General features: G+C 33.2%; 2 protein-coding genes across 2 annotated transcripts in view; one reads left to right on the top strand and one right to left on the bottom strand.

Moving 5' to 3' along the window:
• LOC106690747 (probable tubulin polyglutamylase TTLL2) overlaps positions 1-23,505 on the bottom strand; it is a gene marked incomplete at its 5' end in the record, with an annotated part of 28,384 nt that extends 4,879 nt beyond the window's left edge. Inside the window, 6 exon segments of the mRNA XM_067051126.1 lie at positions 5,332-5,595; positions 7,286-7,488; positions 8,766-9,042; positions 10,159-10,306; positions 20,104-20,207; positions 23,383-23,505. Coding sequence (XP_066907227.1) covers positions 5,332-5,595; positions 7,286-7,488; positions 8,766-9,042; positions 10,159-10,306; positions 20,104-20,207; positions 23,383-23,505 — 1,119 coding nt within the window.
• Positions 11,333-17,311, top strand: LOC106690748 (uncharacterized). The gene is made up of 3 exons (XM_014436279.2): positions 11,333-11,586; positions 14,913-15,056; positions 16,663-17,311. Exons 2-3 carry the CDS (start codon positions 14,976-14,978, stop codon positions 17,293-17,295), a joined length of 714 nt encoding a protein of 237 aa, XP_014291765.1. The 5' UTR covers positions 11,333-11,586; positions 14,913-14,975; the 3' UTR covers positions 17,296-17,311.
• Positions 23,506-26,087: the final 2,582 nt, after the last annotated feature.

Raw genomic sequence — 26,087 nt, 5'->3', positions numbered from 1 at the left:
GAGGGCCATGAGCAGGTTTGCAGGAATGCACCGAGGACTTAAATTGAAGGATATCTGAGATGTATGATGGACGGCGGAATTGGATAACTTAATAGAGAAAGGAAGCTAGGAAATATTTATGACAGAAGGAGGGGTAAAGCCACTTCAACTCTTCATAAAATCGGGTGATAGAGGTGTCCCTGGGGATCCCAAAGATGAATCATACAAAGCAATTATTTAACCGTTTTAATTTTACTTCGAGATCCCCAGAGACACCCCCGTAAAACACACAGGAATAGTCAAATTGGAGGAATATTAAGGAAGTAACCAGGAGCCTGCGGGTTTCAAAAGGAAGTAGGTGACGAAGATAATTTAAACGCTTCAGGGTGGAAAAGGTACGACGGGAAATATCGGAGACGTGGTTTTTCCAGGAGAGAGTTTGGTCTATAGTGACACCAAGGTTTTTAACATATGGATGGAATTGTATTGGATTGTTGTTTAGGAATAAGGTTGGAATAAGAGGAATAGTTTTCAGGTGATTGGATCCTATTACGATTGCCTTAGTCTTCTCTGCATTCAACTTACGTTTGTTTTCTTGTGCCCATTGGCTAATTCTATTCAAGTCTTCTTGGATCTTCTCCGTAGCAACTAATAGGTCAAAAGGTGGGAAGGGAAGGTAAATTTGTAAATCATCTGCGTACAGATGGTATTGAGAATGTTGAATAAGGATGGGAAGGTTATTGATGTAGATAGTGAAAAGGGTAGGGGATAGCGATGAACCCTGAGGGACGCCATAGGTGAGGGGTCGAGTCATTGATGGAGGTTTATCAGGAACCACTACATACTGGGAGCGATCTGATAGGAAGGATTGAAACCAGCGCAAAGCACTGTTGGATAGAGGAAGATTTCGTGGTTGGGTAAGAAGGATGTGGTCAACCATATCAAATGCTTTGGAGAAATCCAGGAGGATGAGGATAGTTAGGTTTTGGTGTTCCATGGCAGTTTGGAGGTCGTGGGTTATTTTAAGCAGAGCGGATTGTGTTGAATTGAAATAGGGCGGAAGTTATTAGGTGAAGAAGGATTTGAGATTTTATTAAATGGTCGAACTAAAGCGGTTTTCCAATGAGAAGGAAATGTGGCATTTTGCAAGGAAAAATTGTATATATGATAGAGAACAGGAATAAGAACTGGGAGACAGGATTTAATCAATTTAACAGGAATGTTGTCCGGTCCATGATCGTTGGTATGAATCTTAGAATGGTGGATAGTAGTTCTTCGTATGATAAGTGGGAAAAAAAGAAGTATTCAGGATTGAAGGTGTTAAGGTGTTATTTAGAGTTTCAGGAAAGGTTGATGGGTCAGTAGCATGGCATGTGAAATGGTTGCTGAGATCGTCAGGTGTTATTGGAAGAGAGCTGAGAATATTGGATTAAGATAAGGATAAATTTTGTAGTATTTTCCACTTGAATTTGGGATTAGGAGCATTGGAGAGTGCGTAATGAATGTGAAGGGATTTAGCACGTCGAACTGCTAATTGGGTTGCATTGCGGAGAAGTTTAAAATGTGTATAATCTGCAGCAGACAGACGGGTCTGAAGAAAGCTTCTTGCTGCTTCTCTTTGTTTTATCATTTCCTTTGTTTCCGGAGTAAGCAAAGGTGCAGTTGGACGGCATCAGGTTTGGATTTTGAGAGGAGCATGAATGTCTAATATAGATTGCAGATGTGAAGTGAGAGTGGAGACCATAGGGTCAATGGAGTTATAAGAGAGTATATTGTCCCACTGGACGGAATAAAGGTCAGGTTGAAGGGATTGATAGGAAAGGAAGTCCAGATTATGGTATGATATGATTTTGGGAGTAAAACATTTGACTGGTAGGTCCTACAATATTTGAATCAGATTTTGAGATGAGAGGAAGGGAACGGGGTGCTGGGAAGAGGAAAGAATTTTTAGAGAAGAGTCACAGATAAAAAGTTCTAACCAGGTGTCCGAGGATTGTGTGTAATGAGTAGGAGAATAAGGAACGAGGTACAGATTGAGGGAAAATATTACATCAATAAGAAAGGATTTATCAGTGGATTGAGAGAGCATCCATGTTAAAATCACCAGTGATGATAACATTGGAATAAGTGGAAACAAATTGGACAAGAGAGGATTCAAAGGTGTGATCGAGTGAAACTCGGGGAGGTCGATAAACGATAGCAAATTACTGGGGAGAGGATATGCTTAAAATTTCAACAAATATGTATTCTGCATGAGGAATGATAGGAGAAGGGGAGCAAAGTAGGATTTTGACCATGAGACTAACATGAACATACAACCCAACACCTCCTCCAGTGCGATCAGATCTGTCGTGGCGAAAGAAAGTGTAATTGGGAATAGATACTTGAGAGGAAGGAATAAAGGGTTTAAGCCAGGTTTCGGATACTGCTATTATGTGGTAAAAATTATCTAAGAAGTACTGTTTAAATTCATCGAAGTGGGCAATAAGGGATTGTGCATTAACGTGACAGGAACTGAGTACATTAAGCATAACTGTGGTGTGGTAAATGGAAAAGTAAGAAAAAGGAAAAAGGTTGAGGAATAGAAAATAACATTTTATATACTGTTACGATTATATAGAATAGAACAAACATAAGAAATTGAAGGGAATTTATGGCGCGAGTTATTTGAAAAAAATAGTCAATAAAGATTGAGTAATAAAAAATTTAAAAAAGAGGAGATATAAATAGAGAAAATTCTATAAGTGCTATAATTGAAATGTTGAAAAAAATGAAAATAAATTTAAATAAAATATCTTCTATACAAAAAAAAAAATAAAATGAAAACAATATTGTGGTGGCTAGAATACCGAGTTCAACTGAAGACGTCTAAGTTGCTGGTCTTGCTTATGGTGACTGCTGGGTAGTCATCGGACTGCCTGCACCTGACCCTACCTCCGCTGAACCAGACGTACTTGATTTTCACCACTTTCTGCTTCTGCCTGGCTAACCAGTAGAGGTGCTTGTTGGCGGGCATCATTCCAGCCTAAATGGCGTGTGGAGAAATCCCTCTTAGCTCTTCTTTGCTGCACCAGCTCATATCTTAATGTTTGACGGATGAATCTCACTATAATAGAGCCCGGGCCTCCTTCCTGTTTAGATATGAGCCGTACCGCGTGGTCCAGATCGTCCGGACACAGTTTCACGCCCAGGCCTGCACCAATACTGAGAATCGTTCCGATCACGGTCTCTCCCTGCTTCTCCGGGATGCCTCTAATTTCTAAAGTGTTTTTTAAATTATTTTGCTCCGCCTGATTAAGTCTGGCTTCTAGGCCCAATAATTTAACTTTGAAGTTTTTGTTTTCGACGGATAATTCCTCCACTTTATTTTTCTGTTGCTCCAGGAGGGCCTCAATTTTCTGTAGTCTTTCCATGTTTTCAAAGGATAGCTCTGCCAGCTTTTGAAGAGAGTCTTTTATGTCTTTCAGCTCTTCAATTCCCTGAAGCTTAGCCTTCATTTCTTTAACCTCTTCGATTAGGCCCTTTAAGAGATGAATCATTGAGCTGGATTCATTGTCTTTTAATGTGCTGGACCCAAATTCGTATTCTGCACAAATTCATTTTTTAATAATATCTGGTTCTGAGCTTTCAACTTTGATGCATTTAATATGATATATATATGTCGACAGTTGGTACATTGAATTGGTACATGGAAATAGTGCATAACAACAAGAAATAACTCACTAATTACTCAAGAAATAACCAATGTAATTAGTAAAGAAAATAAAAAAATAAGTTAAAAAAAAACAAAATAAGGTACAGTCAGGAGATGGAACTGATACCAGTGATGGAATATTTAAAAACAAGAAAGATGCTAATCAGATCTCTTTAGTGATTTGATATGAACTAAAGCTTTGCTGTTTAAATGGACAATATTAACATATGGAATTGTTAACATTAGGTCATATAACAAATTCTATGATCATAGGATCAATTTCTCTGAAATATTCATGAGAGTTCCCTTAACCATTTTTACTTTTTAGATGTTTTAAATGTATCCATAGATAAAAAAATTGAACCCACCACAAAAACTGATAAGTTGCTCACAGTACCTCTTCTCATAGTAAAGATAATTTGAAAACAGAATTGTTTTTTAAGAAAATTATAAAAGGAAGATGATCCAGGTGCAGTCAAAACAACTCAAATAGTAATTAAACTATTTATTGTGAGCCAACATTTTGCCCCACTTTGTAGGGCTTCATCAGGGCTAATAAAACATACTAACAACTAAAATAATATAACAAAGTAAGAGGAAAAAGTATTTATTTCTTTCTTTAGCCCTGCAAAGCGGGATGAAATGTTAGCTCATAATAAATAGTTTAATTATTATTTGACTACAACTTGCCCATCTTCCTTTTTTATGTTACACACAGCCAATCAACAAACTTTCAGAATGTTGTTTAATTTTTTAATCTGACCTTTAAACTTAAAGTCAATTTTTATCATATTAGAATTATATATTTGTTTCTTTATGTGGCAACCCATTTTCAAACAGAGTTAGCCATTATAATACCAAGTACTGTTACCATTACCATTACTGTTGTTTTACAAGCCTAAAAATTATATTTATTGAACTACAAAATTATAATCCATTTCTCTTTCACTAGTGATGTAAACTATCAATGATACCAAAAATACATTTGCTGAAAATCACCCATTGAACTAGAAAAATGTGCAAACATTTGCAAACAATGTGATGAAATATCCAACTCCCTTGTTAATATTGGATGCAGACCCATTTGTATAAATGTGCAGCCATTGCTCATGAATAGTTTTTAGTGGACCAACTCTAAGCACAGGTTCAAAACAATCCTTCTTGGTCTGGCACCATTCAAGTGTTAGTCACCCATAGACGGCAGCAGTTTCATGCTTTGTTATGTAAGAGATGGTTTCCTCGGTTGGTGAAGCATATTCTCTGCTTTTGATAGAAAGTTGCAGGGGGACTTTAGTATTTCATTTGCTTGACGATAAGCCAAACAGTGATTCTCTCATCCTAAAATTTGGGGACCATATTTTAATATGTTTAAGCCTAAGGAATATACAACAACAAGCAGACTAACTAAAAGCAAAAAGCAACTTATATTGGACTGCGAGAGGGGTATAAATTAATAAATAGCCTATTTTCTGTGGCATAGGAAAAAAAAAATTTCTCAATGGAGATTGAAAAGCAAATTTGTAGCAATGTAACAGCTCATTTATACCTTATACATTATACTTAAAATAAGGACAGTATTGTTACATATAATTAAATATTAAAGCATAAGACATAAAACCATAAAAATAAACATTAATATTAATGATAAAATCGGGTACATTTTGGGTAGACAGATGGTTTTTCCATTTGCAAGCCATAGCAACAACATTAGCGGCAGTTTTTGCACTATTTATTGGTTGGAAGTCATCATCTGAAAAATCATCGGTTTCATCGCCAACAGGCATTCTGCTGATGCTTTCAAAGAGACAAAGACCTGTGTTGCATACAGGAAGGCCCAAGAGGTCAAAAAGATCATGCAGCATCGGCTTCTTAACAGCAGGGTCGATATCACAATCAGTCCCCAAGGCTGGGCTCAAATTTACCTGAGAACAGAAATATGTTTCTATTTTTAATGTGACAAATATATTTAATTAGTACACATTAAATTTTATAATTTTTTTTGTGGAATGTCATGCTTTATTATATCAATCAAAGCACCCCTGACTGAATAATTAAACCCACATATACTATATGGAACCAACCAACATTTTTGCGATTTTGGGTATTATAATCTATTCAATATATATTGGTATTATATATACCGATAATTTGTTCAAGAATTTTCATTTCAAATTGTACATCTATCTGCACTGCTATTGGATGTGCTCTACACCACATTTAGATGTAGAATTGGGTTTTTGATGAAAATGAGAAAGTTACTGATATTGCCTATAAAACAAAAAAAAGAAAAGAAATTCCCAATACCCAGCATTTATCTTTGCATTTTCAAATCTCATAGAATTAATACATAAAAAAAAAATTAAGTTTACAAATACCATTGGTGGGCCCCATCACCATCTAATATCACATAATATAACCCTATTTATAAACCTCAAAACCTCAACATCCACTTTCATGTTTTAAAATGAAATCCAGTTTCCGAGATAAACAAAATCCCAGCACACAATATATCTTAACTATAATTTCAAATAGGGGCATTGAAAAAAAAAAAAAACAGACTTTTCATATTGGAGTTTCCAGAATTATAGATTTTCTCAAAGTTTAAGATCCTTTAGGACAGTTGATTTATTATGTACATTCATCCCTGGTCATGTTTAAATTAAGGATCCAATAAATTTAAATGAGCTATGAAACAACAAGTAGTCTAATTTAGTTCAAGCAAGTTACCGAAATTAAAATTTCAAGTGATAAAACAAAAAATTCAGCCTGACTGTAATAAAAACATTTAATACTCCCTGTGCTACAATTAAAATTCAGATATCTCAATTTAAGCAAATCTACATTCTCTGAACAATTGCAATACCATACTTTTTAATATCATTGGGCCGGCAGAAACAAATTTTTGTTGTTGCATAAAAGTATAAGCTTAACCACTTCTGCAATAGCAAAGCAGTTATCACTAAGGTGAGCGAAAAAAGAGCTATCATCATTTTTGGAAATTTCATTCTCAGCTTTATAATGAAATGAAAGAAGATTGAACATGGAATCATGATATCATTCTTGGAGAATATTGAGATTTGGCCGATATAACTGATAACATTATTATTATAATTTTTTTAAAGGAAAAAAATCTGAAAATTTAATATATTTATATTTTTATATCATAAATATAAACTTTGATTTTATTGATATATATTATTATTTAATGATCAAACAAACATAATCAGTTATATACCTTTTTTTGTTATTACTCTTTACTATATTGAAAGTAAAACTTCATAATACTTAAACATTAAATCAAATAATGCTTGATTATTAATCACAATTAAAGTAATTAATCACATTCTAGATCAAAATGATATAGCCATGCACTACTTACTAATGATATGTGTACTCACTGCTAACAAACACAAAAATTGGAAAATGCTATATAAAATTAAAAGCCTGTAAAAATAATATCAAAATCAAAATATGCAAATGTGGTAAGCCTCATGAGAATGATTCATATGAAAAACAATAATTTTTCCATGAATTTATTATGGATATTTAATTAAATATACAATACGATTCCACAAATGAATTTCAGAGCTGATTTTAAAAACAATTAATTACCTCAAGAAGCCATGGTTTCAAATCCTGGTCTAAGAGAATATCAAAACCATAAAATTCAAAACAGTTTTTTGATGTAGGTATTCCCCCAATCTGGCTAGCTATAGTCAGAACAATGAGGGATGCTATGCGTTGCCACACCAGCCAATCGTCAATTCCATTCTGATTCAAGTAGTGTCTCAGCTGTCTAAGTGTCCATTTACAGCCTGTAGGTTGGTTTACATTGTAACAATGATTTTAATATTTACACTGTAGTTAACTAAAATATAATGTTTGAAGATTCCACTAGAGCTAACTTAAGGTATCTTTTTCAGTTACAAAATAAAAAAATTTTTTTTTAATTTTACATAAGATCATGATGTACTAACAGAAAAAAATAACTTGGAGAATAGGTTTAAAAGTAAGGATAAAGTATTACAGAAAATTTACTTATTAAAATTAATTAAACACTTTAATAAAAACACAAACCCATTTCAATATTATACTAAAGTATATTTATTTTAGAACATTAACCTAATCATTTCAATGGTAGGAATAAGCCAGTTTGCAAGTTGAAGGAATGAGAATAGAAAGTGGAAAGAGGGGATCTAAACAGGTAAGCTTACTTTGAGATCTTATCTTATAAACTTCTAAGCTGAATTTTCATTTATTTTTGGTTTGAAATCAACTTCAGGAATGATTTCATAAAAAAAATAATTAGGAATGTATTTGTATTGGTATTGGTATCTGGTAGGAGGAAATAGTCCTGTAAGTAGGGCATAGTGGTCCTTTTTGACAACCCCTAGCAGCTATCAGAGTTGCAGTCATTTACTAAGGTGGGAGGGTCAAGATTCATTTCTCAGGACCTCCTAGAAATTAATTGCTCCAGGTGGGAATCAAACCCACAACTTTCTGAGCCGGGTGCTCAGAGATCTATGCCACAATCCACATGGCCGTCATATTCCTAATTAGGAGTGTAACCGCAGAATTATATATTAATGTCCTATTAATTATAGATGTAGAAGTAAGTTTCTCCTAAAACCAGCTTAAGGGGCTTAAGATAATTAGAAGCAAATGTAGTTCTTTAAGAGCCACATGGAGCATTAAGAATGGCTCTCATTGAATGTTTAAATTTTTTTGTTTATTTTTTTTTTAATATATAATATCAGTGGCATCTTTAGTTTGAAGTGTGTTCTGAGAAAAGAAAACAGAAACATTATTAAAAATATGAAACCATTATCATTTGGGTAATCTGAGATAAAGGTAAGATGTTCCTGATGGTGGTTAATAAAGATACTCAAAATAGTTAAAAAATGTTTTAAAGTATTTCAAACTCTTGGCAGTAATAATAATTTGTTTCATCGCTCAGGATGTAATAATTACAGACAGATATATTGGCCATGATTTCAATAATTAAATTTAATATAAAAAAAAAAAAAAATCCAAAAAATCGTTAAGGATGTATGGAGTACCATGAATTTTTTTTTTTACAAGAATTACTCACCAGCACCAACTTTATCCTTCATTTCCAGGTAACCAGGACCCTGTTTGTTAATAGCACAGTTTGTAAGGTGAGCATACTTGTTGGTAATATCCTTCATGGAGAATTTGTTTGTACTGAACCTGGCAAGACCTTCACGGTAGACATAAACAGTCAGAGGCTGAAAGCAGGGAACGCAGACATAGATCCGAAGATCAAACTTGTAGCCACCAATTAAAAGAGGATTATTTATATATCTTTGTACTACAGAGTTTGTATCATAAGTGAGTTCACTTACATTCTGAAAAAAAATATCTATATTGATTAAAAAAAAAAATTATCTTTTTCATATTTTTTGGATAAAGAAGTCTAAATTTAACTGTAATTATTTTCTTAACATGAAAAAGTGCCATTGGCAAATTATTTAATTCATCATTGTCACTAAATGCTCTATTCAATTGGATTTTCGATTGAAGAAAGTTATTTTAAATAATAATAAACTGGGTAAAAAGATTAATATTAGGTACTTACAACACCAGATTATGGAATTTAAGAAAAGTTGGAAGCTGACATTGTTGAAAGATATTGTAGGACATGAGACATACGTGATCTCAGTATTGCTCAGGATTCTGAAGAACAGTATTCCCTACACTCAAGAGTAACTATTGGGAATTTTCAATTATTGCTTGGATAAAATACATTGAACATTCATCTAAGGTGGAAGAACATCAAATTGGGAACCTATCTCAAATCAGAATCAAAAAAAGAGATTGAGCAATATGTCAACAAGATGCGAAGATGATGTGAAGAGTAAGATAAGAATATGGATAAGGATGGTGACAAATAGTATTTGAGCCATCCCTCTCATCATATCAATATGGATTAACAGGTCAAAAGCTATCATCAAGTAAAGAGGTAAAAGACCTAGATATAACGAAAATTCTGAACCGACATTGTATCCAACTCAAGAATTTTTAGGTGATGTATAACCTTATTGTTTACTAATACCTGCTAGTAAGCTATAAATTATGACATTACTTCAATAATAAATTTTACACTACAAAAATTGCAACAACTTCTGTAGCCAAAAGTAATGTTTATAAATTCTTCTATTCTTTAAAGATATAGAACAGTTTAATATTAAAAGGTTCTAGCATAAAAATGTATCAAGTCTATTCAGCTGAAAAAAAAAACTGTTAAATTTATCAAGACTTATCTATTTGTGACTAACTGTTAATTTTTTTGCTTCTATTTTGACAAAAAGTTAGGAACTATATTTTCTCTATAGAAGAATACATGGAATTGGGATCATCTGGTGGTTTCTTCTTTGTTGGCCTTCCCTCTGTAAAATGTATTGTTGAGTCATAGCTTAAGAATATTTTTGCTTGTGGCTAATTTGTATGACAGCACACTGTACCCTGAACAATGATATTCCCCTTCCTTGACTCTGGCCGACAGGTTTACAAATCCACACCAAGTTGTTATTGCTATCAGTTTGTAGCTTAATTCTGCTGCAATGCTCAACCAATTTGGAGTAGTCCAAAGGTAGAATAAAGGCTTCAGGACTGTGTACAGAAAAAAAAAAACATTCAATAGATAAATAGTAGTAAATATATATAAAAATATATTTAGCAATCACAAAAATATTAATTGAATCTTGAAAATAATAAAGATTTTTCTTCCACTTAATTATTACCTTCTTCAGGACATTTGTTGTTGATATAAAGTTCAATTTAAAGAAAAAAACTAATTCCAGGAGCCTTCGGTTCTTATGTAACTGTTTATTTATAAAAACAAAAAAAATAGTAATACAATTAATAATAATAGAATAGAACAACTATTTCCTAAGTCAATTCTAGCAGGAAAATGTTTTATGTCGTAATAAGAAAGAACATGTTAACTGGAGCTCACCCAGTTATGCACTGCACTGCTTAAGTTATACAGCACTGCCAAGATTGTTAATCTATTTTAAGTTCTACTCAATATACGTTTTTCCATTTTACAATATAAGTTTTTTTCAGCTAAAATTGACCAGCGTTTCCCCTCCCCCTCACCAGTTCCGTTTCTTCTTTTCTCACGTCCCGAAATCAATTTACTCACGTATAATATTTTTTTTCTTGAGTCGTAGACCTTCAAGAAGTTTCACTTCAAAAATAAACTGTTTGCTATCGGTCTGCCTTTCATTCCCTTGTAATAAATTTTGATTAGGCCGTTCTAGCTGAGAGAGTTGAGGCGTCATCTTCGCAGCCACATAAATACAATAGCGCTGGACCGATTCCGACCGGGACGGGATAACTATTATTTCTTGGTTTATCCACAGAATGAAATCTCAATACTCCCACTCTGGTTAGAATAGGTTGGTTACTTACAGAATAAGTACCTTCCTCCCTCTTCGGGACCTAAGGTTCGTAGATTCTGATACATATTGTATGCAGAATTGTGCTTTGCGCTATTTGTGCACGTTATGGATTTGTGCCATGTGAAAATCTGATGAATGGACAACGCCTTTATCATGGTGCCCCCTTCCATGTAATACTTTTGTCATGTAACGCTAGCCTTACATTCAGCTGTTCGGGTAATATTTAGTTCAGATGGGTTCAGTTAATAAAATAATTTAGTCTTATCCCAACAGGATTCCAAATTGCTTGACAATCAATTGTATTTAGTTTTTTTTTTTTTTATTTCTACGTGAATAGGTGTACAGCTGTTCATTTTAATGGACTTGAATGTAACTTTAAGTTCATAGAAGGGTTTTTAAATGTATTCTTTATCTCAAGTGACAGTTGATAACATAAATAAAAATCATAGGTAACGTTATAATCGCATCAAAACGAAGGTAAACCCGGTAAGTAATTAATGATAGGTTGTATTTATTTTCCCTCACTTTTAATGAGTAACCAATTTTATGGCATCTGGCAGGGTGCATGTGAATACTCAATAGTGTAGCAAGAGGGCTTTGTCTATAGCAATTTGAATAGCGGTTATGGTATTTTGATTCAGGTAAATTGCTATGGTTACCAACGTTGGCTTGAAGGTACCAACAGGCACCCCGTCCAAGTTTAGCAGCCATTTTCCTTAGCTGAACGTGTTTTGTGTAAACCGAGGCGCGAGCCACCTTTCCTAGCGGTACAGCCTCAATTTTTTCATCTCTTCTTTATGTTCGGACAAACTTTTTGATATCACTTATTTTTACGACTGGCACCTATCGCTGCTGTTTCATTTTTTCTTTTTTTTTTTTTATTGACATTTATGCCATACTATTAAAACTTTATTTCATATACTTAATTTCCACACCACCTCTGGCCAAACTAAAAATACAGCCAATTTCGCCGGTAGATATTGGGTAGATAGCCTACAGTTGTTTTTAATTCCAAACAACATGCTATTGGACAAAATAGGCAAATAAGTGGAAAGAAATGTTCTGTCAAATGAAAAACATTGATTGTTATTATGGTAAAAAAAAATATTGGTTTTCCTATCAAACGTCCAACAAAAAAGTTCTAATACGTTTACTTGGTGCAATTTAATAAACATATTAGCATAATGAAATTTTTGTGAAAATTACAGCCATAATGTCAACTGAATGGCTCAAATGGACTTAGCAAGAAGGGAAAACCTCGTCTGTCATCTGGGCAACTCATTTTGTCATTAATATTATATTTTCATTAGAATTTGTATTAGGATATCGAATGTGGATTAGTAGATTTAATGTACCTCAGTAATGTATTTTGTTCTCAGAAGTATTTTGTGCCTTGTATAAACAATAAGTATTTAGTTTATGACTCAGGCTAAATACGTTATTTGGCTTGCACAAGTTCAATTTTTCACTATCAATTCATTGAATTATAGATTCAAACATCTCCAATTGGTCGTCTGTCCTTTTGTAGATGACTTGAACTTTTCGTCGTTCAACTACATTTTTACTTTTCACAGTCAGAATTATAATATTCATCAGGTGTAAGAGCATTCGTTAAATCACTAAATCCCCTTTTCTTTCCGGGTTTCTTCTTCTTTTGAGTACCAGTTTCTGGGTCACCATTTATTGCTTTTCATCTCTGTAACCTTTCTCCAATCTCACTAGGTTTCTCTTTTTGCTTCTCCTGTCTTGATGATTTCCTTGCACAATTTCTGTCTTTTCCTTTTATATAGAATCTTCTGTACCTCTTAATGATCCTTCAAGTCTGCTAGGATACTTCTTTATCTGTATATTTTCTTTTGTTTCAAATCTCAAATTGTTTCGGTCTCCTGCATCAGCTTGTTCTTCCAGTTCTCTTTCAGCTTTAGATAAATTTTCACCATCCTCTTCTATTTTACTTTTATTTCCATCAATGGGTCACCGCTTTCATCATCAGAACCTGAATCAAGATTAGACTCATTTTTAAATTTTCTTTTAGTAATTTTATGTTTTTCAACATAAGCTAATTGTTCAGACTCTTAGTATTCACCATTGGAATTCTTCACTAACACCAACTATATAGTCTTTAACAAACAGATGTTTCAGTGTCTTTTTTTATTTCTGTTTTAGTTTCTGGTACATTAGTAACATAAGCTTTCGCATGTAAATCAATCTTCAAGTTCACTACATTAAATCCCTTAGATCTTTTTCCAACAATCACGGTATCATTCTTTACAATTTTCACTTTGGTTTTAGCAAAAGTCACCTATCCACCATTCTGTGTTATTCTATCCACAGTCAACAAATTTCTACTGAGATCTGGTAAGTACATCACATCTTTCAGTTGACACTTGTCACTTTTTACACAACCAACCATTTTGGCTGTCATGGATGCACAGTTTTTAGTCAGATCTACCTCAGCATCAATATGTTGTGTCTGCGATAATACATTTATATTGTTTGAACATTTGAATCTAAGACCCATTCAGTTGATGATTTACTGTACCTTTAGTAAGGAAAAAAGCTGCTGACGTTTTCACTCTATTTTTACGAAAGAAAAAGTCCTTCTCTTGGTTGTTTGTTCTTTTACATATACCGCAGGTTTTTTTCTTGGTTGGGCAGCCTTTACTCAGATGTGCTTCTTTAGACCAAGAAAAAAAATTTCTTGTATCTGGAACAGTTCTCATATTTTTTTTTCATATGTTCTAAATGCAACTGGAATGTCGCGGAATGTTCGCGTATGCCTCATTCTATAATGATAAAAGAGTTAGTCTAATGTAATAGCTGTGTTACGGCGGGTAGTGGTTCAAAAGGAATCTTTGCTAGCCCAACCGTGAATAGTGCTGAAAATAAAATAAATGAACTGCCGAATTTTGCTATTATATTTTAAGTAATTGAACATAATAAACTATTAAAAAAGAAACTTTACCCAACTTAAAACTATTACAAAAATTAAATGAAGGTTGAACAAAAGAGTAAAAAAAAAGTCTTATATCACCGATGATTGATGGGGCCCCGGTTGTGGTTGTTGTCCTGTGTGGATGTTCTCGTGAAGGTAGATCGACAAAAAGACGTACGTCCGCCCGCCTTGTCCTCTTGAAGGATGAGCCGAAGTAGTCTGCCTGCCTTGGCTAAAATGATGAAGACGACGGAGATATCCAGAATACTGGCAACTACGAGTGCGTAATGAGGAGACAATGGAGACGATATGTATGTGCACACCGTGAAGTCAATAAATCATCTGTCTGTTTGCAGTATAAAAAACAACAGAGAGTGGATTTGTTTGGTTTTTTATATGATCTGTTATATAATCGATTACCGATCATATGTTGACCGAAACAAACTGAAAAAAATCACTAGAACAAAAAAAGCTTGTGAATATCAACGTTTATTGCTTTCTTTGTTTACCAAGCAGTTGTACAAATCCTGGATTTGGGGCAACTCACAGATCTGTAGATCCCGTATTATTATTTGTTTAGAAAATATTAGCTGGTAGATAAAACTAAATTAACTGTAGTTGTTATGCATACAATTTTAAGTTAACAATGGTACATTAATAAATGACAGATTGTTTTACTTGCTTAATTGTATTTACTGTGGCTAGATTAACTATAGTTATTATAGATACAGTTTTTATTTAATAATTAACCATTAATGATTAAAAATTGTATCCATAGCAACTGCAGTTAATTTAGTTATAATTCTAGCCATCAGCTGAATTTTGCCCAACTCTGTTGTCAATAATATTTACTTTATATATTGTATTTTACCTGCAGGTAGGTGTAGTAACTTATTGATCTCAAGTTCCTGGACAAAGCACTTCTATCAGATCTGCTGTAATGGTTTCTAGGCCGCCACATACCATCCCATACAGCAGTGGCCGTAAAAAGTATGAGGAAAGAGATAGACAACTTGCAAGGGTAAAGTTCTCCAAGTCTTAGTAATGCCATATCACTCAAGTCTTAGTAGCAAAAGTATAGATGATTAATTTTTGGTTATATGCTTAAACTCAATTATTTACTTCAATGAACTATTCACCAAAACCTAACTATTCTCATCCTCCTAGACTTCTCCAAAGCATTCTACACGGTTGACTACGACATCCTTCTTACTAAACTGCGAAATCTTCCTCTATCCAATAGTGCTTTGCGCTGGTTTCAATCCTTCCTTTCTAATCGTTTCCAGTACGTAGTGGTTCCAGATAAACCTCCATCAATGACTCAACCCCTCACCTGTGGTGTCCCTTAGGGTTCATCGCTATCCTCCGCCCTTTTTCCTGTCTACATCAATAACCTTCACCTCCTTATTCAACATTCTCAATACCATTTGTACGCAGATCATTTCCAAATTTACCTTTCCTTCTCACCTTCTGACCTATTAGTTACCACGGAGAAGCTTCAAGAAGACTTGAATCGAATTAGTCACTGGGCAAAAGAAAACAAGCTTAAGTTGAATGCAGAGAAGACTAAGGCAGTTGTAATAGGATCCAATCACCTCCTGAAAACTATTCCTCATATCCCAACCTTATAACTAAACAACAATCCAATACAATTCCATTCATAGGTCAAAAAACTTGGTGTCATTATAGATCAAATTCTCTCTTGGAAAAACACATCTCTCTCTCCTTCTCCACCCTAAAGCGTTTAAAATGATCTACGTTACCTACTTCATTTTGAAACCGTAGGCTCCTGGTTACTTCCTTAATATTATCCCACTTTGACTATTATTGTGTGATTTACGGGGGTGTCTCTGGGGATCTTGAAGCAAAAATAAACCGGTTGATTAATTGCTTATTACTTTCCATCTTTGGGGTCTCCAGGGACGCCTCTATCACCCGATTTTATGAAGAGTTGATGTGGCTTTACCCCTCCTTCCGTCGTAAATATTTTCTTGCTTCCTTCCTCTACCAAGTTATCCAATCCCTCTGTCCATTGTACATCTCTGATATTCTTTAGTCTAAATCTTCTGTGCATTCCTGCATTACCCGCTCTCTGCCTTCAGACTTGTATGTAACTGCCCATCGAACCGCAGCCTTTGGTAGATCTTTCCTTATCCCTCCCTCTTCCCAGTGAAATTCCTCCTTCATTCGTTGTTCTAATACCCTTCCAATCTTCAAATCCCGTATCTTCGACTACCTTCTGTCCACCCAATTTCGGTAGAATAACAATTGAATGTTTCAAATAAGGTTTATATATTTTATGTATTTAATGTTTCTGATTTTCGTTTATACTTTTATATATATGTATATTAGCAGAAATTGTACTTTTTCATTTATTATTTTTAGTTTAATTGTAATTGATTATTTATTATCAGAAGTTTATTTTATTTGTTCTAATCTTATTGTATATATTCTGTTAACTCTTTTTGGTCATTTTTATCTTTTCAAATTCATTATTTTATGAAGTATTAGAATTTCATTTTTATTTTCTACTCTACTCTAAAGCTCTTAGGCCTAATTTTGACGCCAATATATTGTTCTAAAGAGATCAATCCCAGTATAAATAAACAATATTATTATTATTCTAGATTCAAAAAGTACTACCATTAACTCATGATATAATAAAATTCATCGTTGGAGATGAGAATTTTGGTGATTCGCAATCTGAAGAAGTTTCGGGAGACGTTGTCGATATCGGCGTGAAGCTAAATAATACAGTAGAAGAGGCGCAATTCGAAATGATAAGAAATACCTGGACTGATCGAAGAGCTGTGCCAGGGAGGGTAATAAATATGGACGACATGTCGGAGATGATAGACGAGAATGAAGAAATTGATGAAGTAAGAGAAGACTCCATACAATATCTAGTAACACCTACTGAGATTTTATCGTCTTCAGAGGAGGAATTTTTAGATGAAGAATCAGAAGAAAATGTATTGGAGGAGCCGTTATACGACATGGAAAGTAGAGCACGAGAATTAACAGAACAAGAAGAAGAATTCAAGAACTATGTTCAAGAATTCTATAATGATATAGATCTTGATGAAGTGAGATACAACGAGTTAAAGAAATTACTGAACAGAGGTGTTAAGAAGGCTCTTTCAGAAGCAATATTGTTTGACGATGAAGACGACGAAGAGTTTCTTCTTGAAGATATTGTAACACTATTGAATGAAGAAGATATAAGTTCTATAGAATCTATCGAAGAAGAAGAAGAATAAATTTATTCTTTATAGAAAGTTCCTTATTTATCCTGTCCATACTCAGCGACGCTTCTCTGCTGAGTCAATAAAAAATCTGGTGCAGTGGGCGCATCACACAAATTCCACTTAACACCCAACTTCCTGTTTAAACTGCGCCTCACTCGTCATAGGGAGGGGGGTACTACTCATTCCTATATGTTAAAATAGGTCTTTTATTCATGTGGTTTTGTTATTTCCATCACCTTCTAGGACTTTATGTGAAATGTTTTTTCAATCTGGAAAAAATATTTTTTGCTCTTACCTCCTTAGGCTAATTATCAAATTCTTCCAAAGTTTATATTTATTCATTTTCAATATAATTAATCCTGCAAACTGACAGGCTCAAATGTAGGTTTAATGAGATTAAAAGTTCTTTATTTAATATCTAACTTATGGCAAACCCACTGCACATGCGATCACAAGGTTCTATCGTTTTAAAACAGACCTTTTATTTATGCGTTTTTCTTAATTTTCCATTAATTATCAAATCCTTTCATAACGTATATTTATCCACATTTCATTAATATTAACAATGGTTAATAATTTCAAACAAACAAGATTAAAAGTACTTTAGAGGAAGCAATTTTGAAAATTTTACATTTAATTAGTTCGAAAAACGTTTCGCTTCTGAGCAGTTCACATACGTACTCCCTGACAGTCACTCACTAAATTTGTTTTCTGCAGTCCTGGTTCAATTTATACACTATTTTTCGATTGCTTGTAAGATATCACGGGTCAATAGAAACCATTATGATAACTATTCAAGCAGTCAGAGCTGGGGCAGCTCCTGGTTAGACTAGAATAGAAGCGAAGATGACGGAGAATCTATTGGACAACGAGGATGCAAAAGCACTGAAAGCAGCGATAGTCTGCCGTGTAAAAATAAACCATAGAATAAAATAATGTCACTTTTGCTTGCCAGTCGTCACCCTTTCCTTTCCTAAGTTTTAGCCGCGGCACTCTACTTGGGCTAAAAAAATATTTTGTGGCACTCAGTATGGAAACCATAGCTCTATAAAACTCAGGTGTTCGAAAAGGGCGGCAAAGGGAAGATTGCCAAGGGAGGAGGTATACGGATGACAGATTGAAAACCCTAATTCAAACAAGAAAGAGGAATTAAAAAATGGATAAAGTAAGATCAAAGGAAGTTATAAAAATTTAGGTTACAAAAATCCTCTGATTTGATGGAAAGTACATTTTCAAACTGAAATAATATATTTTTTTTTATGATAGATGAAAAAAAAAATCACATAAATCAAAAGTGATCTACAATTAACCCTTAAACAATCTCTTCATAATTTATGGGTTAATTAGCTCAGTGTGGCTTAATAATGCTTATTGTTAAAAAAATAAAAATATGCTTAGAACGATTGAGAATGTAGGTAAAAAAAAGAGAATTAAATGCTGGGATGAACTGTGTATTTTTTAAAATATATTTTCAGAAAGATTCAGTTGCTTGCGGCTTACACTTGGCGAAACCGACCTAAGGGTACCACGCTACCCACATTGGGAATCGCTGTTCTAGAATCATGCAATGATTTTTTTTTTTTAACGGCACAAAGATTCTTCCGGACGAGATAACTCGTCCGGAAAGTTATCGTAGGGGCAATAAGTAGTTTTAATACGGATCAATTACAAAAAAAAAAATATTATTCTCGTCGTTTGTACATGAAATTTATGCTTATTTATTATTATTTATTTATTAATTATTTATTGTTAGAGTAAACAGTAGTTACTAACTCAGTACGTATAGTAAGATAGTGCGGAATGACGATACAATATACACATGGCTTAACAAAATAAATAAAAAACTTTATTATAAACAAAATATTTACATCTGTTGTTTAAAAATAGTTAAAAAATAAAGAAGACAAATAACCTAATGACGATATTTGTGTAAGACATTTTTTTTTTTCTATCTGGAGATATATTAAGCTCATAGAAATCAATCGGCCTATTGTTTCCTTTGGAAAATAGAGGTGATCACTCTCCAACTAAAACGGCGCCGCGACATGCATAGTCGATAGGGCGCTCTCAGGGCTTCTACGTAAAAATATATTTCACGACATCCGTTGGCGTTATAGATTTCTTCTAAATGATACATGACAACACATCTTCCTGTGATTGAAATTGCTTCCATAGCCTCTCATATATGGCTATGTTGTTAGCACTTGACATATAGCTTCTAGATCAGGGTTGTCCAACCCATGGCTCACGAGAGCTTATTAGAAAAGCTTAGAGCTTTTATAATTTAATATAATCATTTTTTTTTTTAATTTAGGACTAAAAATGTCATCAATGTTGGGAATCACGTACCTATATTAAAGTGTATTTTCGTCGATGAAGTTTATAAAAACTCAATATAGAAATAAACTTTCTGATTTGTACTTACTTCATCTAACGAAGTTGGCGACAACAGAACTAGAAGTGGATATTAGTTCGTTGGTGGACGCAGCAACTCGACTACAATTTTCACACTAAATATATATTTTGATTTCAATGATTGTATCGATTTGTAAATGATAAAAATACTTTCCTTATTTATGTATAACTAATACTGGACGAACATAAAGAAATATTACTACTTTTTTATTAGTTATTATTATTTATTTTATACCTTACACACTAACCTTAAAGTATATAATTATGGCCTGCAACCTCATTCAAGCTTTAATTTTGGCCCTTTGTAAGTTGGACATCCCTGATCTAGATAATAGAATCTCTGAATAGATTCAGTTTTAAGTACTATCAAACCTAAATAATAAACAATAGCTCGAAAGGCCTCACCTGAAATCATAAATATTTCCATAAGTATTCTTCATCACCTTTAGATATCTGGAAAGGTTGTCCTTTTTGCAGATGCAAGAACCCCGTGGCACATGATTGGTGAACTAAAAGTCAAATTGTTACAAGTGTAATAAGTATCTTGTATCAAGAAACTGATGGTCAAGCCCTCTGAATTCATGCATGCGTTCTAGAAATTTAGATTACGAAAGTCTAATAGTAAAATTCCTTTTAATTTTTGAATTTATTTGAAATTATTGAATAGAGAGAGATAAAACCAATTTATGTTAATTTTTCATGAAGCAATTGGTGTCAGCTTTCCTAGTACAATTTTGTGCTGAACATTAAAATATTGCAAAGCTGCTTTTCTAGAATAGTGGCACAACAACAAACAGTTTAAATATACATTTATTCAAATATTAACGTCAAACGTTATTGAATTCTCCCAATTTTTTGTATATAAGATTTTTGGCTAGTTTTTAATTATAGTATCACCATTCTAGAATAACTAATAACTAATAACTTAAATAACTAATAACGCCGTTTTCAATTTCAAGCGCTTTTTAAATATTACTCGATTTAACTATCTTAAAATTCCGTCTTCCCCTTTTAAACTAATATTTCAAAAGTGATATAGAACTGTCGCTCTCCGGGGATCTCATCTTGTTTACTAATAATTTATCTAATATTAAAACATATGTTCATTGAGCGAGATGGTATATTCGTGGAACTAAAAGAAAGTTTATTTACGAAAATGAAGGATAATGTAGAACTCGTCCTTCCTCAACAGTGGATTTTCGGAGGAATTTGCTGAGAAACCAATGTGTTTCCTTCAGTAAAGGACAGAACAGAATCCACATTGCCAGAGGTAATCGAATGCTAGCAGTGTAGCTGTATCAGATTCATGGATAGGATACAAGAATTAATATAGAATGGGCTACAAACATCAAACTATAAAGAATAAATATCACTTTATTGATCCAAAGATATCAGCGAATACTATAAAAATCAAAAGATATGAGGATCAGTTAAACGTGAAAAAAAAGAAGAGGAACTAATCGGGATTTCAGCAGAATTCATGAACTCAACTTAAAGAAAAAGACAGGTTTTCCCAATTATTGTAGATATAAAAGATTTTTGGTTTTGTTTTCATACACTCGTATTTTTGTATTGTGTTTTAAATAATTTAATTATAAAAACTGGCAAGACTATAATTTACAGGTACCGATACCTGTATCTCTTAAAACTAAATTTATTATATAAATGATATATAAGAAGATGGTCAGGGTTGCGGTCAAAAGTGAAACTTTTGACCACAACCCTGACCATCTTCTTATATATCAATTTTTACGGTCAACTATATATACATATATATTATATGTTGTTTTGTGCTCTACCCATTTTTCAAGATGATCCGGCTTTTAAGAAAAAACATCTTCGCACTAATCAAGTTATATTTTCATTGTAAATTATACAAAATTAAAAAAAAAAATAACGAAAAAAAACAAAAAAATTATATTGAAAAAAAAGATAAAATAAACAGCATACATATTTGCAATGAAAAAGATCATTAATAATTATATTGTTCAGATTCGATACTTAGGACTCCATTTTGACAAGAGACTTACTTGGAATCCACATACAAGACTGAAACTACAAGAAACTGCTCATAGATTTCGATTACTACACCTACTTGACAAACGCTCTAAACTTCCTATTCACTACAAAAAAATTTTAAACACTATGATAATCAGACCAATTTGCACATATGGAATTGAGCTTTGGGGCTCTACCAAACCATCAAATTCCTCCCGCAGCCAATCCTTACAATCCAAAATCCTACGTAAAATCCTTGATGCTCCTTATTACGTTACAAATAAACTCATCCACAAAGACCTTAACATCCCATTCGTTGCAGATTTGGTCCAAAACAGACATGCGTCTTTTCATTCCAAACTCCTTACCCATCCTAACCAATTAGTTCTTAATCTCTCATCCTTAACAATTCCTGATAATCCTCCGAGGCGCCTGAAAAGAAGATGGCCACGGGACCTTCTAATTTAAATCAATGCTTGAAGTACCGCCAATGGATGGTTTCTTCCAAAGATTTTCAAGTGTAAATGAAACATTCCTCATATATACTTATTGGTATAGTGGTCACGTCTTTAGTTCACAATTGTTTCACCAGGCTGAGCTGTAGTTTTTATGATACCACGACAGAGCTTCTTTTTCATTACATTCAGTATCATCATTCCCTTAACTACTTCATTATCCATATTTTTGAAAAGATCACTACTTTGGGCTACTGGAAGGTTTGTTATGTCAAAGAAATAACCACAGGTTATCTAAATAACCCTATAAGGGGTCGAATTTTTGTTTTTTCCACACAAATTATAGAAATTAAGTTGATAGGTATAATAATAAGCGCTATTGGCTTCATTTTGGGTGTGAATCTTGATCTGAAATTTATGCGTAATGGAATTGATATAGTGAAATTTAAATATTGCATACTGATATAGGTTTATCATTAATTGATGTTTTGCTAGTTTGTATAAATTATCAATGTAAAAGATGAAATCAATTTCGTCATCTTTTCCCTTTATTTTGTTTTCTATAAATCTTTGTAGAAAAATATCATCATCATATAAAGTCATACTCCGCTTCGGTTTCGTGCCACACATAGCCAATTACGTCAGCTTAATTCAACTCGAAAATCGTTAAAGTTCAAAACAAGTTCAGGTACAAACATGTCACTGTTTCCAAGTTGTCGCAAAGCAAATTGTATCACTATTCAAAAATATGATTGGATCTGACCTCTTGAAAATAATGAAATGATTAAACTTATGCAGTTGTTGAAGACCGATTGATTACAGTTTAATACTTCAGTTCTCCGGTAGAATAGGGAGATGTTCCGTTCTCTATCTTTGGAACACGTTAAGTAAAAGATCCAACAAAAAAAAAGAACAATTTTTTTGAGATGTGACACTATTAAAGCAAAGCAGCGACAAATGGATTTATCATTCAAATCTGAAAGAATTATTTTAATTTAAAAAAACTTGTTAGCTTAATTTTAAATCCAGTTGGTATAAAATAGCTCTTAACGTTATTTGATTGTACTTGAAAACGTTTTGTAGATTTTGAATATGAATCGTTCTTATTATTTTGAGGGTAGCCTTGATTATCTGAATCCTTGACACTACGGATAATAAATGATCTCTACCAATTCCTCAGAATTATATTTAGTGAATTATCTCAATTGATTCCAATCCCTTCACCACAGACCTGCCATCCTCGGAGAGTTCTATATTGGGACAAGCTGAATCCAGAGGTCCTCCACCAAATGTTCCATCGATCTTTGGGAGTGTTTTCTTCAGTGTGCTCCTGCCAGCCTCGTTCCAGACAAACCTGTCAATCATAAAATAATTGTAAAATAAAACGTAACAATATTATTATCCAGTGCTGTTCACAGGTAAAATAATGTTGATATTTGGCTTACACGATAGTTTAATTATTATTAATGATAGTCGGCAATTTTAATTTTTTAAATTATATAAAAGTACAAATAGGAATGCGTCAAATAGAAAGGCCGTGGAATGGTTTAGCATAACATGAATATGTGCTCACGATGAGTGAAGAAATTTGAATTTTAGAATCTTCCTTTAACAAATTTATAATTTTTAAGGATAAATAAAATTATTAAAAATAGTTTTCAATTATAATATGATCCTTTTAAAAGAACAAAGTCAAATATTTTGAAAAATGTAAATAATATATTTTTATTTGAAATTTGATCAATTCTTGTTAGTTTTAAGTGATAAATTGATATGTTGTTATTCTCATGAATAAAAATTTTTGTCAGATATGTTTCATTTTGAATTTAACATTCTAACCTCTGAAAATAAAAGCCTAACCACATTCATACTGAAAATTACGCAGGAACCGTGTCTATTAGTAATCAAGCTACTTGAAACTAGTTAAGTGTACCTTATAGTAATTTATTGTGATACGTAAGTGTACCAATTTTCTTGAAACTTCACAAAATGATTATTTCTCCAAATGCAAGATGGAGGGTTAGGGATCAGGATGACGTTAAGATCGCCAAACAGAAACGTTGAGGCAGATGGTGAATTTACAATAAGCCTTCTTGCTATGGGGACAAATGCGTGTTGTTCCTAAAATAATTATATCATCAGTAATGTCTCATTATAGTAGTTTTAATGGCTCACTAGTAATAATATTATGCAAATCGTCATAAGCCACCATGTTCAGGGGACAGAATGGTGGATTGTGATTGGCTTTAATTACTTTATATGAATAGATATAGAGACTTCTATGTATTCTAAATATATATTACAAACTGATTAAGTGTCTCCATAGAATGCGGATTTTTTTTTCAATTCGACTCCTAGATCAAACTGTCAAACTAGATTATAGATCACACTGTATCCTTATCTCTAACACAGTGGTTATTATATGCTTAAAGCTGAAGAGGGGGGATAGCTAAGACTGCAGGAAAAGGAAGTTGGGGGACACTCTACTTCCACGAATTTAGACTGAATGGAAGTGCAGCTTGAGTGACAGTACTAAGATGCGCTCTTGTTAAAACAATATATGATGGATCCTGAGAATGTGTTTTGGTTGGTCAACAGTAATATTATTTATTTTAATAAACAAGGATATTTATAAATCCATTATTATATGATAACTATATTAATCGGTTTCAAGATATACACTTACAAATAGTGAATTTATTAATCTTCATGCTCAATACTTAGTGGGATAAACACGATATTTTATTCATGAATAACCACTTGATAAGAAAAAAGGTAGGTTCAATTCCTTCCTGTGATTGAGTGTCCTTTACTTTTAAAAACGATATTACCTTTGTATTGACAAAACGTTGTCCATCAGCCCTATTATTAGACCACTGCAGCAGATTGAGGAGGTATATAAGGAACATATGGATTAATGACAGTTGCTGTAGTAGAATGATTGGCCGCCAGAGTGGGCTATTGTTCACCTCACCTCCCGCCATTGTGGTCCTCTGCGTCAAAGGGTCTTTTGATTTTTACATTTATTTTCATGCTCCCCATTCACATGGCACGTACCCAATTACCTTGATTCCTTTTATCAGCCCGTTTTGCTCAAAGGTCAATGCTAAGTTAAATGAATATTCTGTAGTGATTGATGCCTTCTACATCGTCAATGAAGTCTAAATAGCATTTTTAAATATTTTTACAACTTTAAGGGTTTTCTTACAGGTACTTTTTAAAATTCAGCTACAAATAAAACAGTGAGTGTGTCGGGTTTCTTTTTTACAAAAAGGTGCTTATAATAATGAAAAATGAATGCACTCCACATTACATTCAATGAGAACATGAAGGAACTTGAAACTGACCATACCAAGATTTCTGTAGTATCTACTCTTCTTTTTCCCTTGAGGTTTTTTTCATTGTTTCCTTTTCTTGTCAAGCTACAAGCACAGATTTGCCTTACAGTTATTTGAAACATTAATTATCATAAACTGTTGTTGCGGAACATAATATATATATAAAAGGTAATCGATGTACGACATGTCACAATCTCACAAGAGATCATAACACAAAAATAAAGGCAATCATTGCACACCGGACCCGCCCCGCTAAGACCCCCGGGGAGCGACGGTCCTACATCACTTTTGAAATATTAACTTAAAACATTTAAAAAGCGCCTGAAATTGAAAAACGGCATGCAAAAACTATTCGTTTTCTTGTCAAGATACAAGCACAGATTTACCCTACAATTATTTGAAACAATAATTATCATAAACGGTTATAAAAAAGTTGTTTTTTTTCTTACCTCCTTTATTGTAAATATAGACAGAGAAATACTTTATTTATCTATGCTGCCTAAATACATTAGGTTGCTATCTCACACAGCATACTTATCAATATAAAATTAATAATATATACCTAAGTATATATACTTTGGCTACCCTTTGGCATATG

The sequence above is a fragment of the Halyomorpha halys genome, unplaced genomic scaffold, assembly GCF_000696795.3.
Source record: "Halyomorpha halys isolate HHAL.00 unplaced genomic scaffold, Hhal_1.1 Scaffold1856.1, whole genome shotgun sequence".
Lineage (NCBI taxonomy): Eukaryota > Metazoa > Arthropoda > Insecta > Hemiptera > Pentatomidae > Halyomorpha > Halyomorpha halys.
The sequence above is the reverse complement of the archived record's forward strand: the minus strand, read 5'-3'. Positions and strand labels throughout refer to the sequence as shown.

Coding starts and splice junctions, on each gene's coding strand:
- LOC106690748 (XM_014436279.2), top strand. CDS start 14,976: ATGGTTTCTAGGCCGCCACATACCATCCCATACAGCAGTGGCCGTAAA. Junction 15,057..16,662: donor GAGATAGACAACTTGCAAGG/GTAAAGTTCTCC, acceptor TTATTATTCTAG/ATTCAAAAAGTACTACCATT.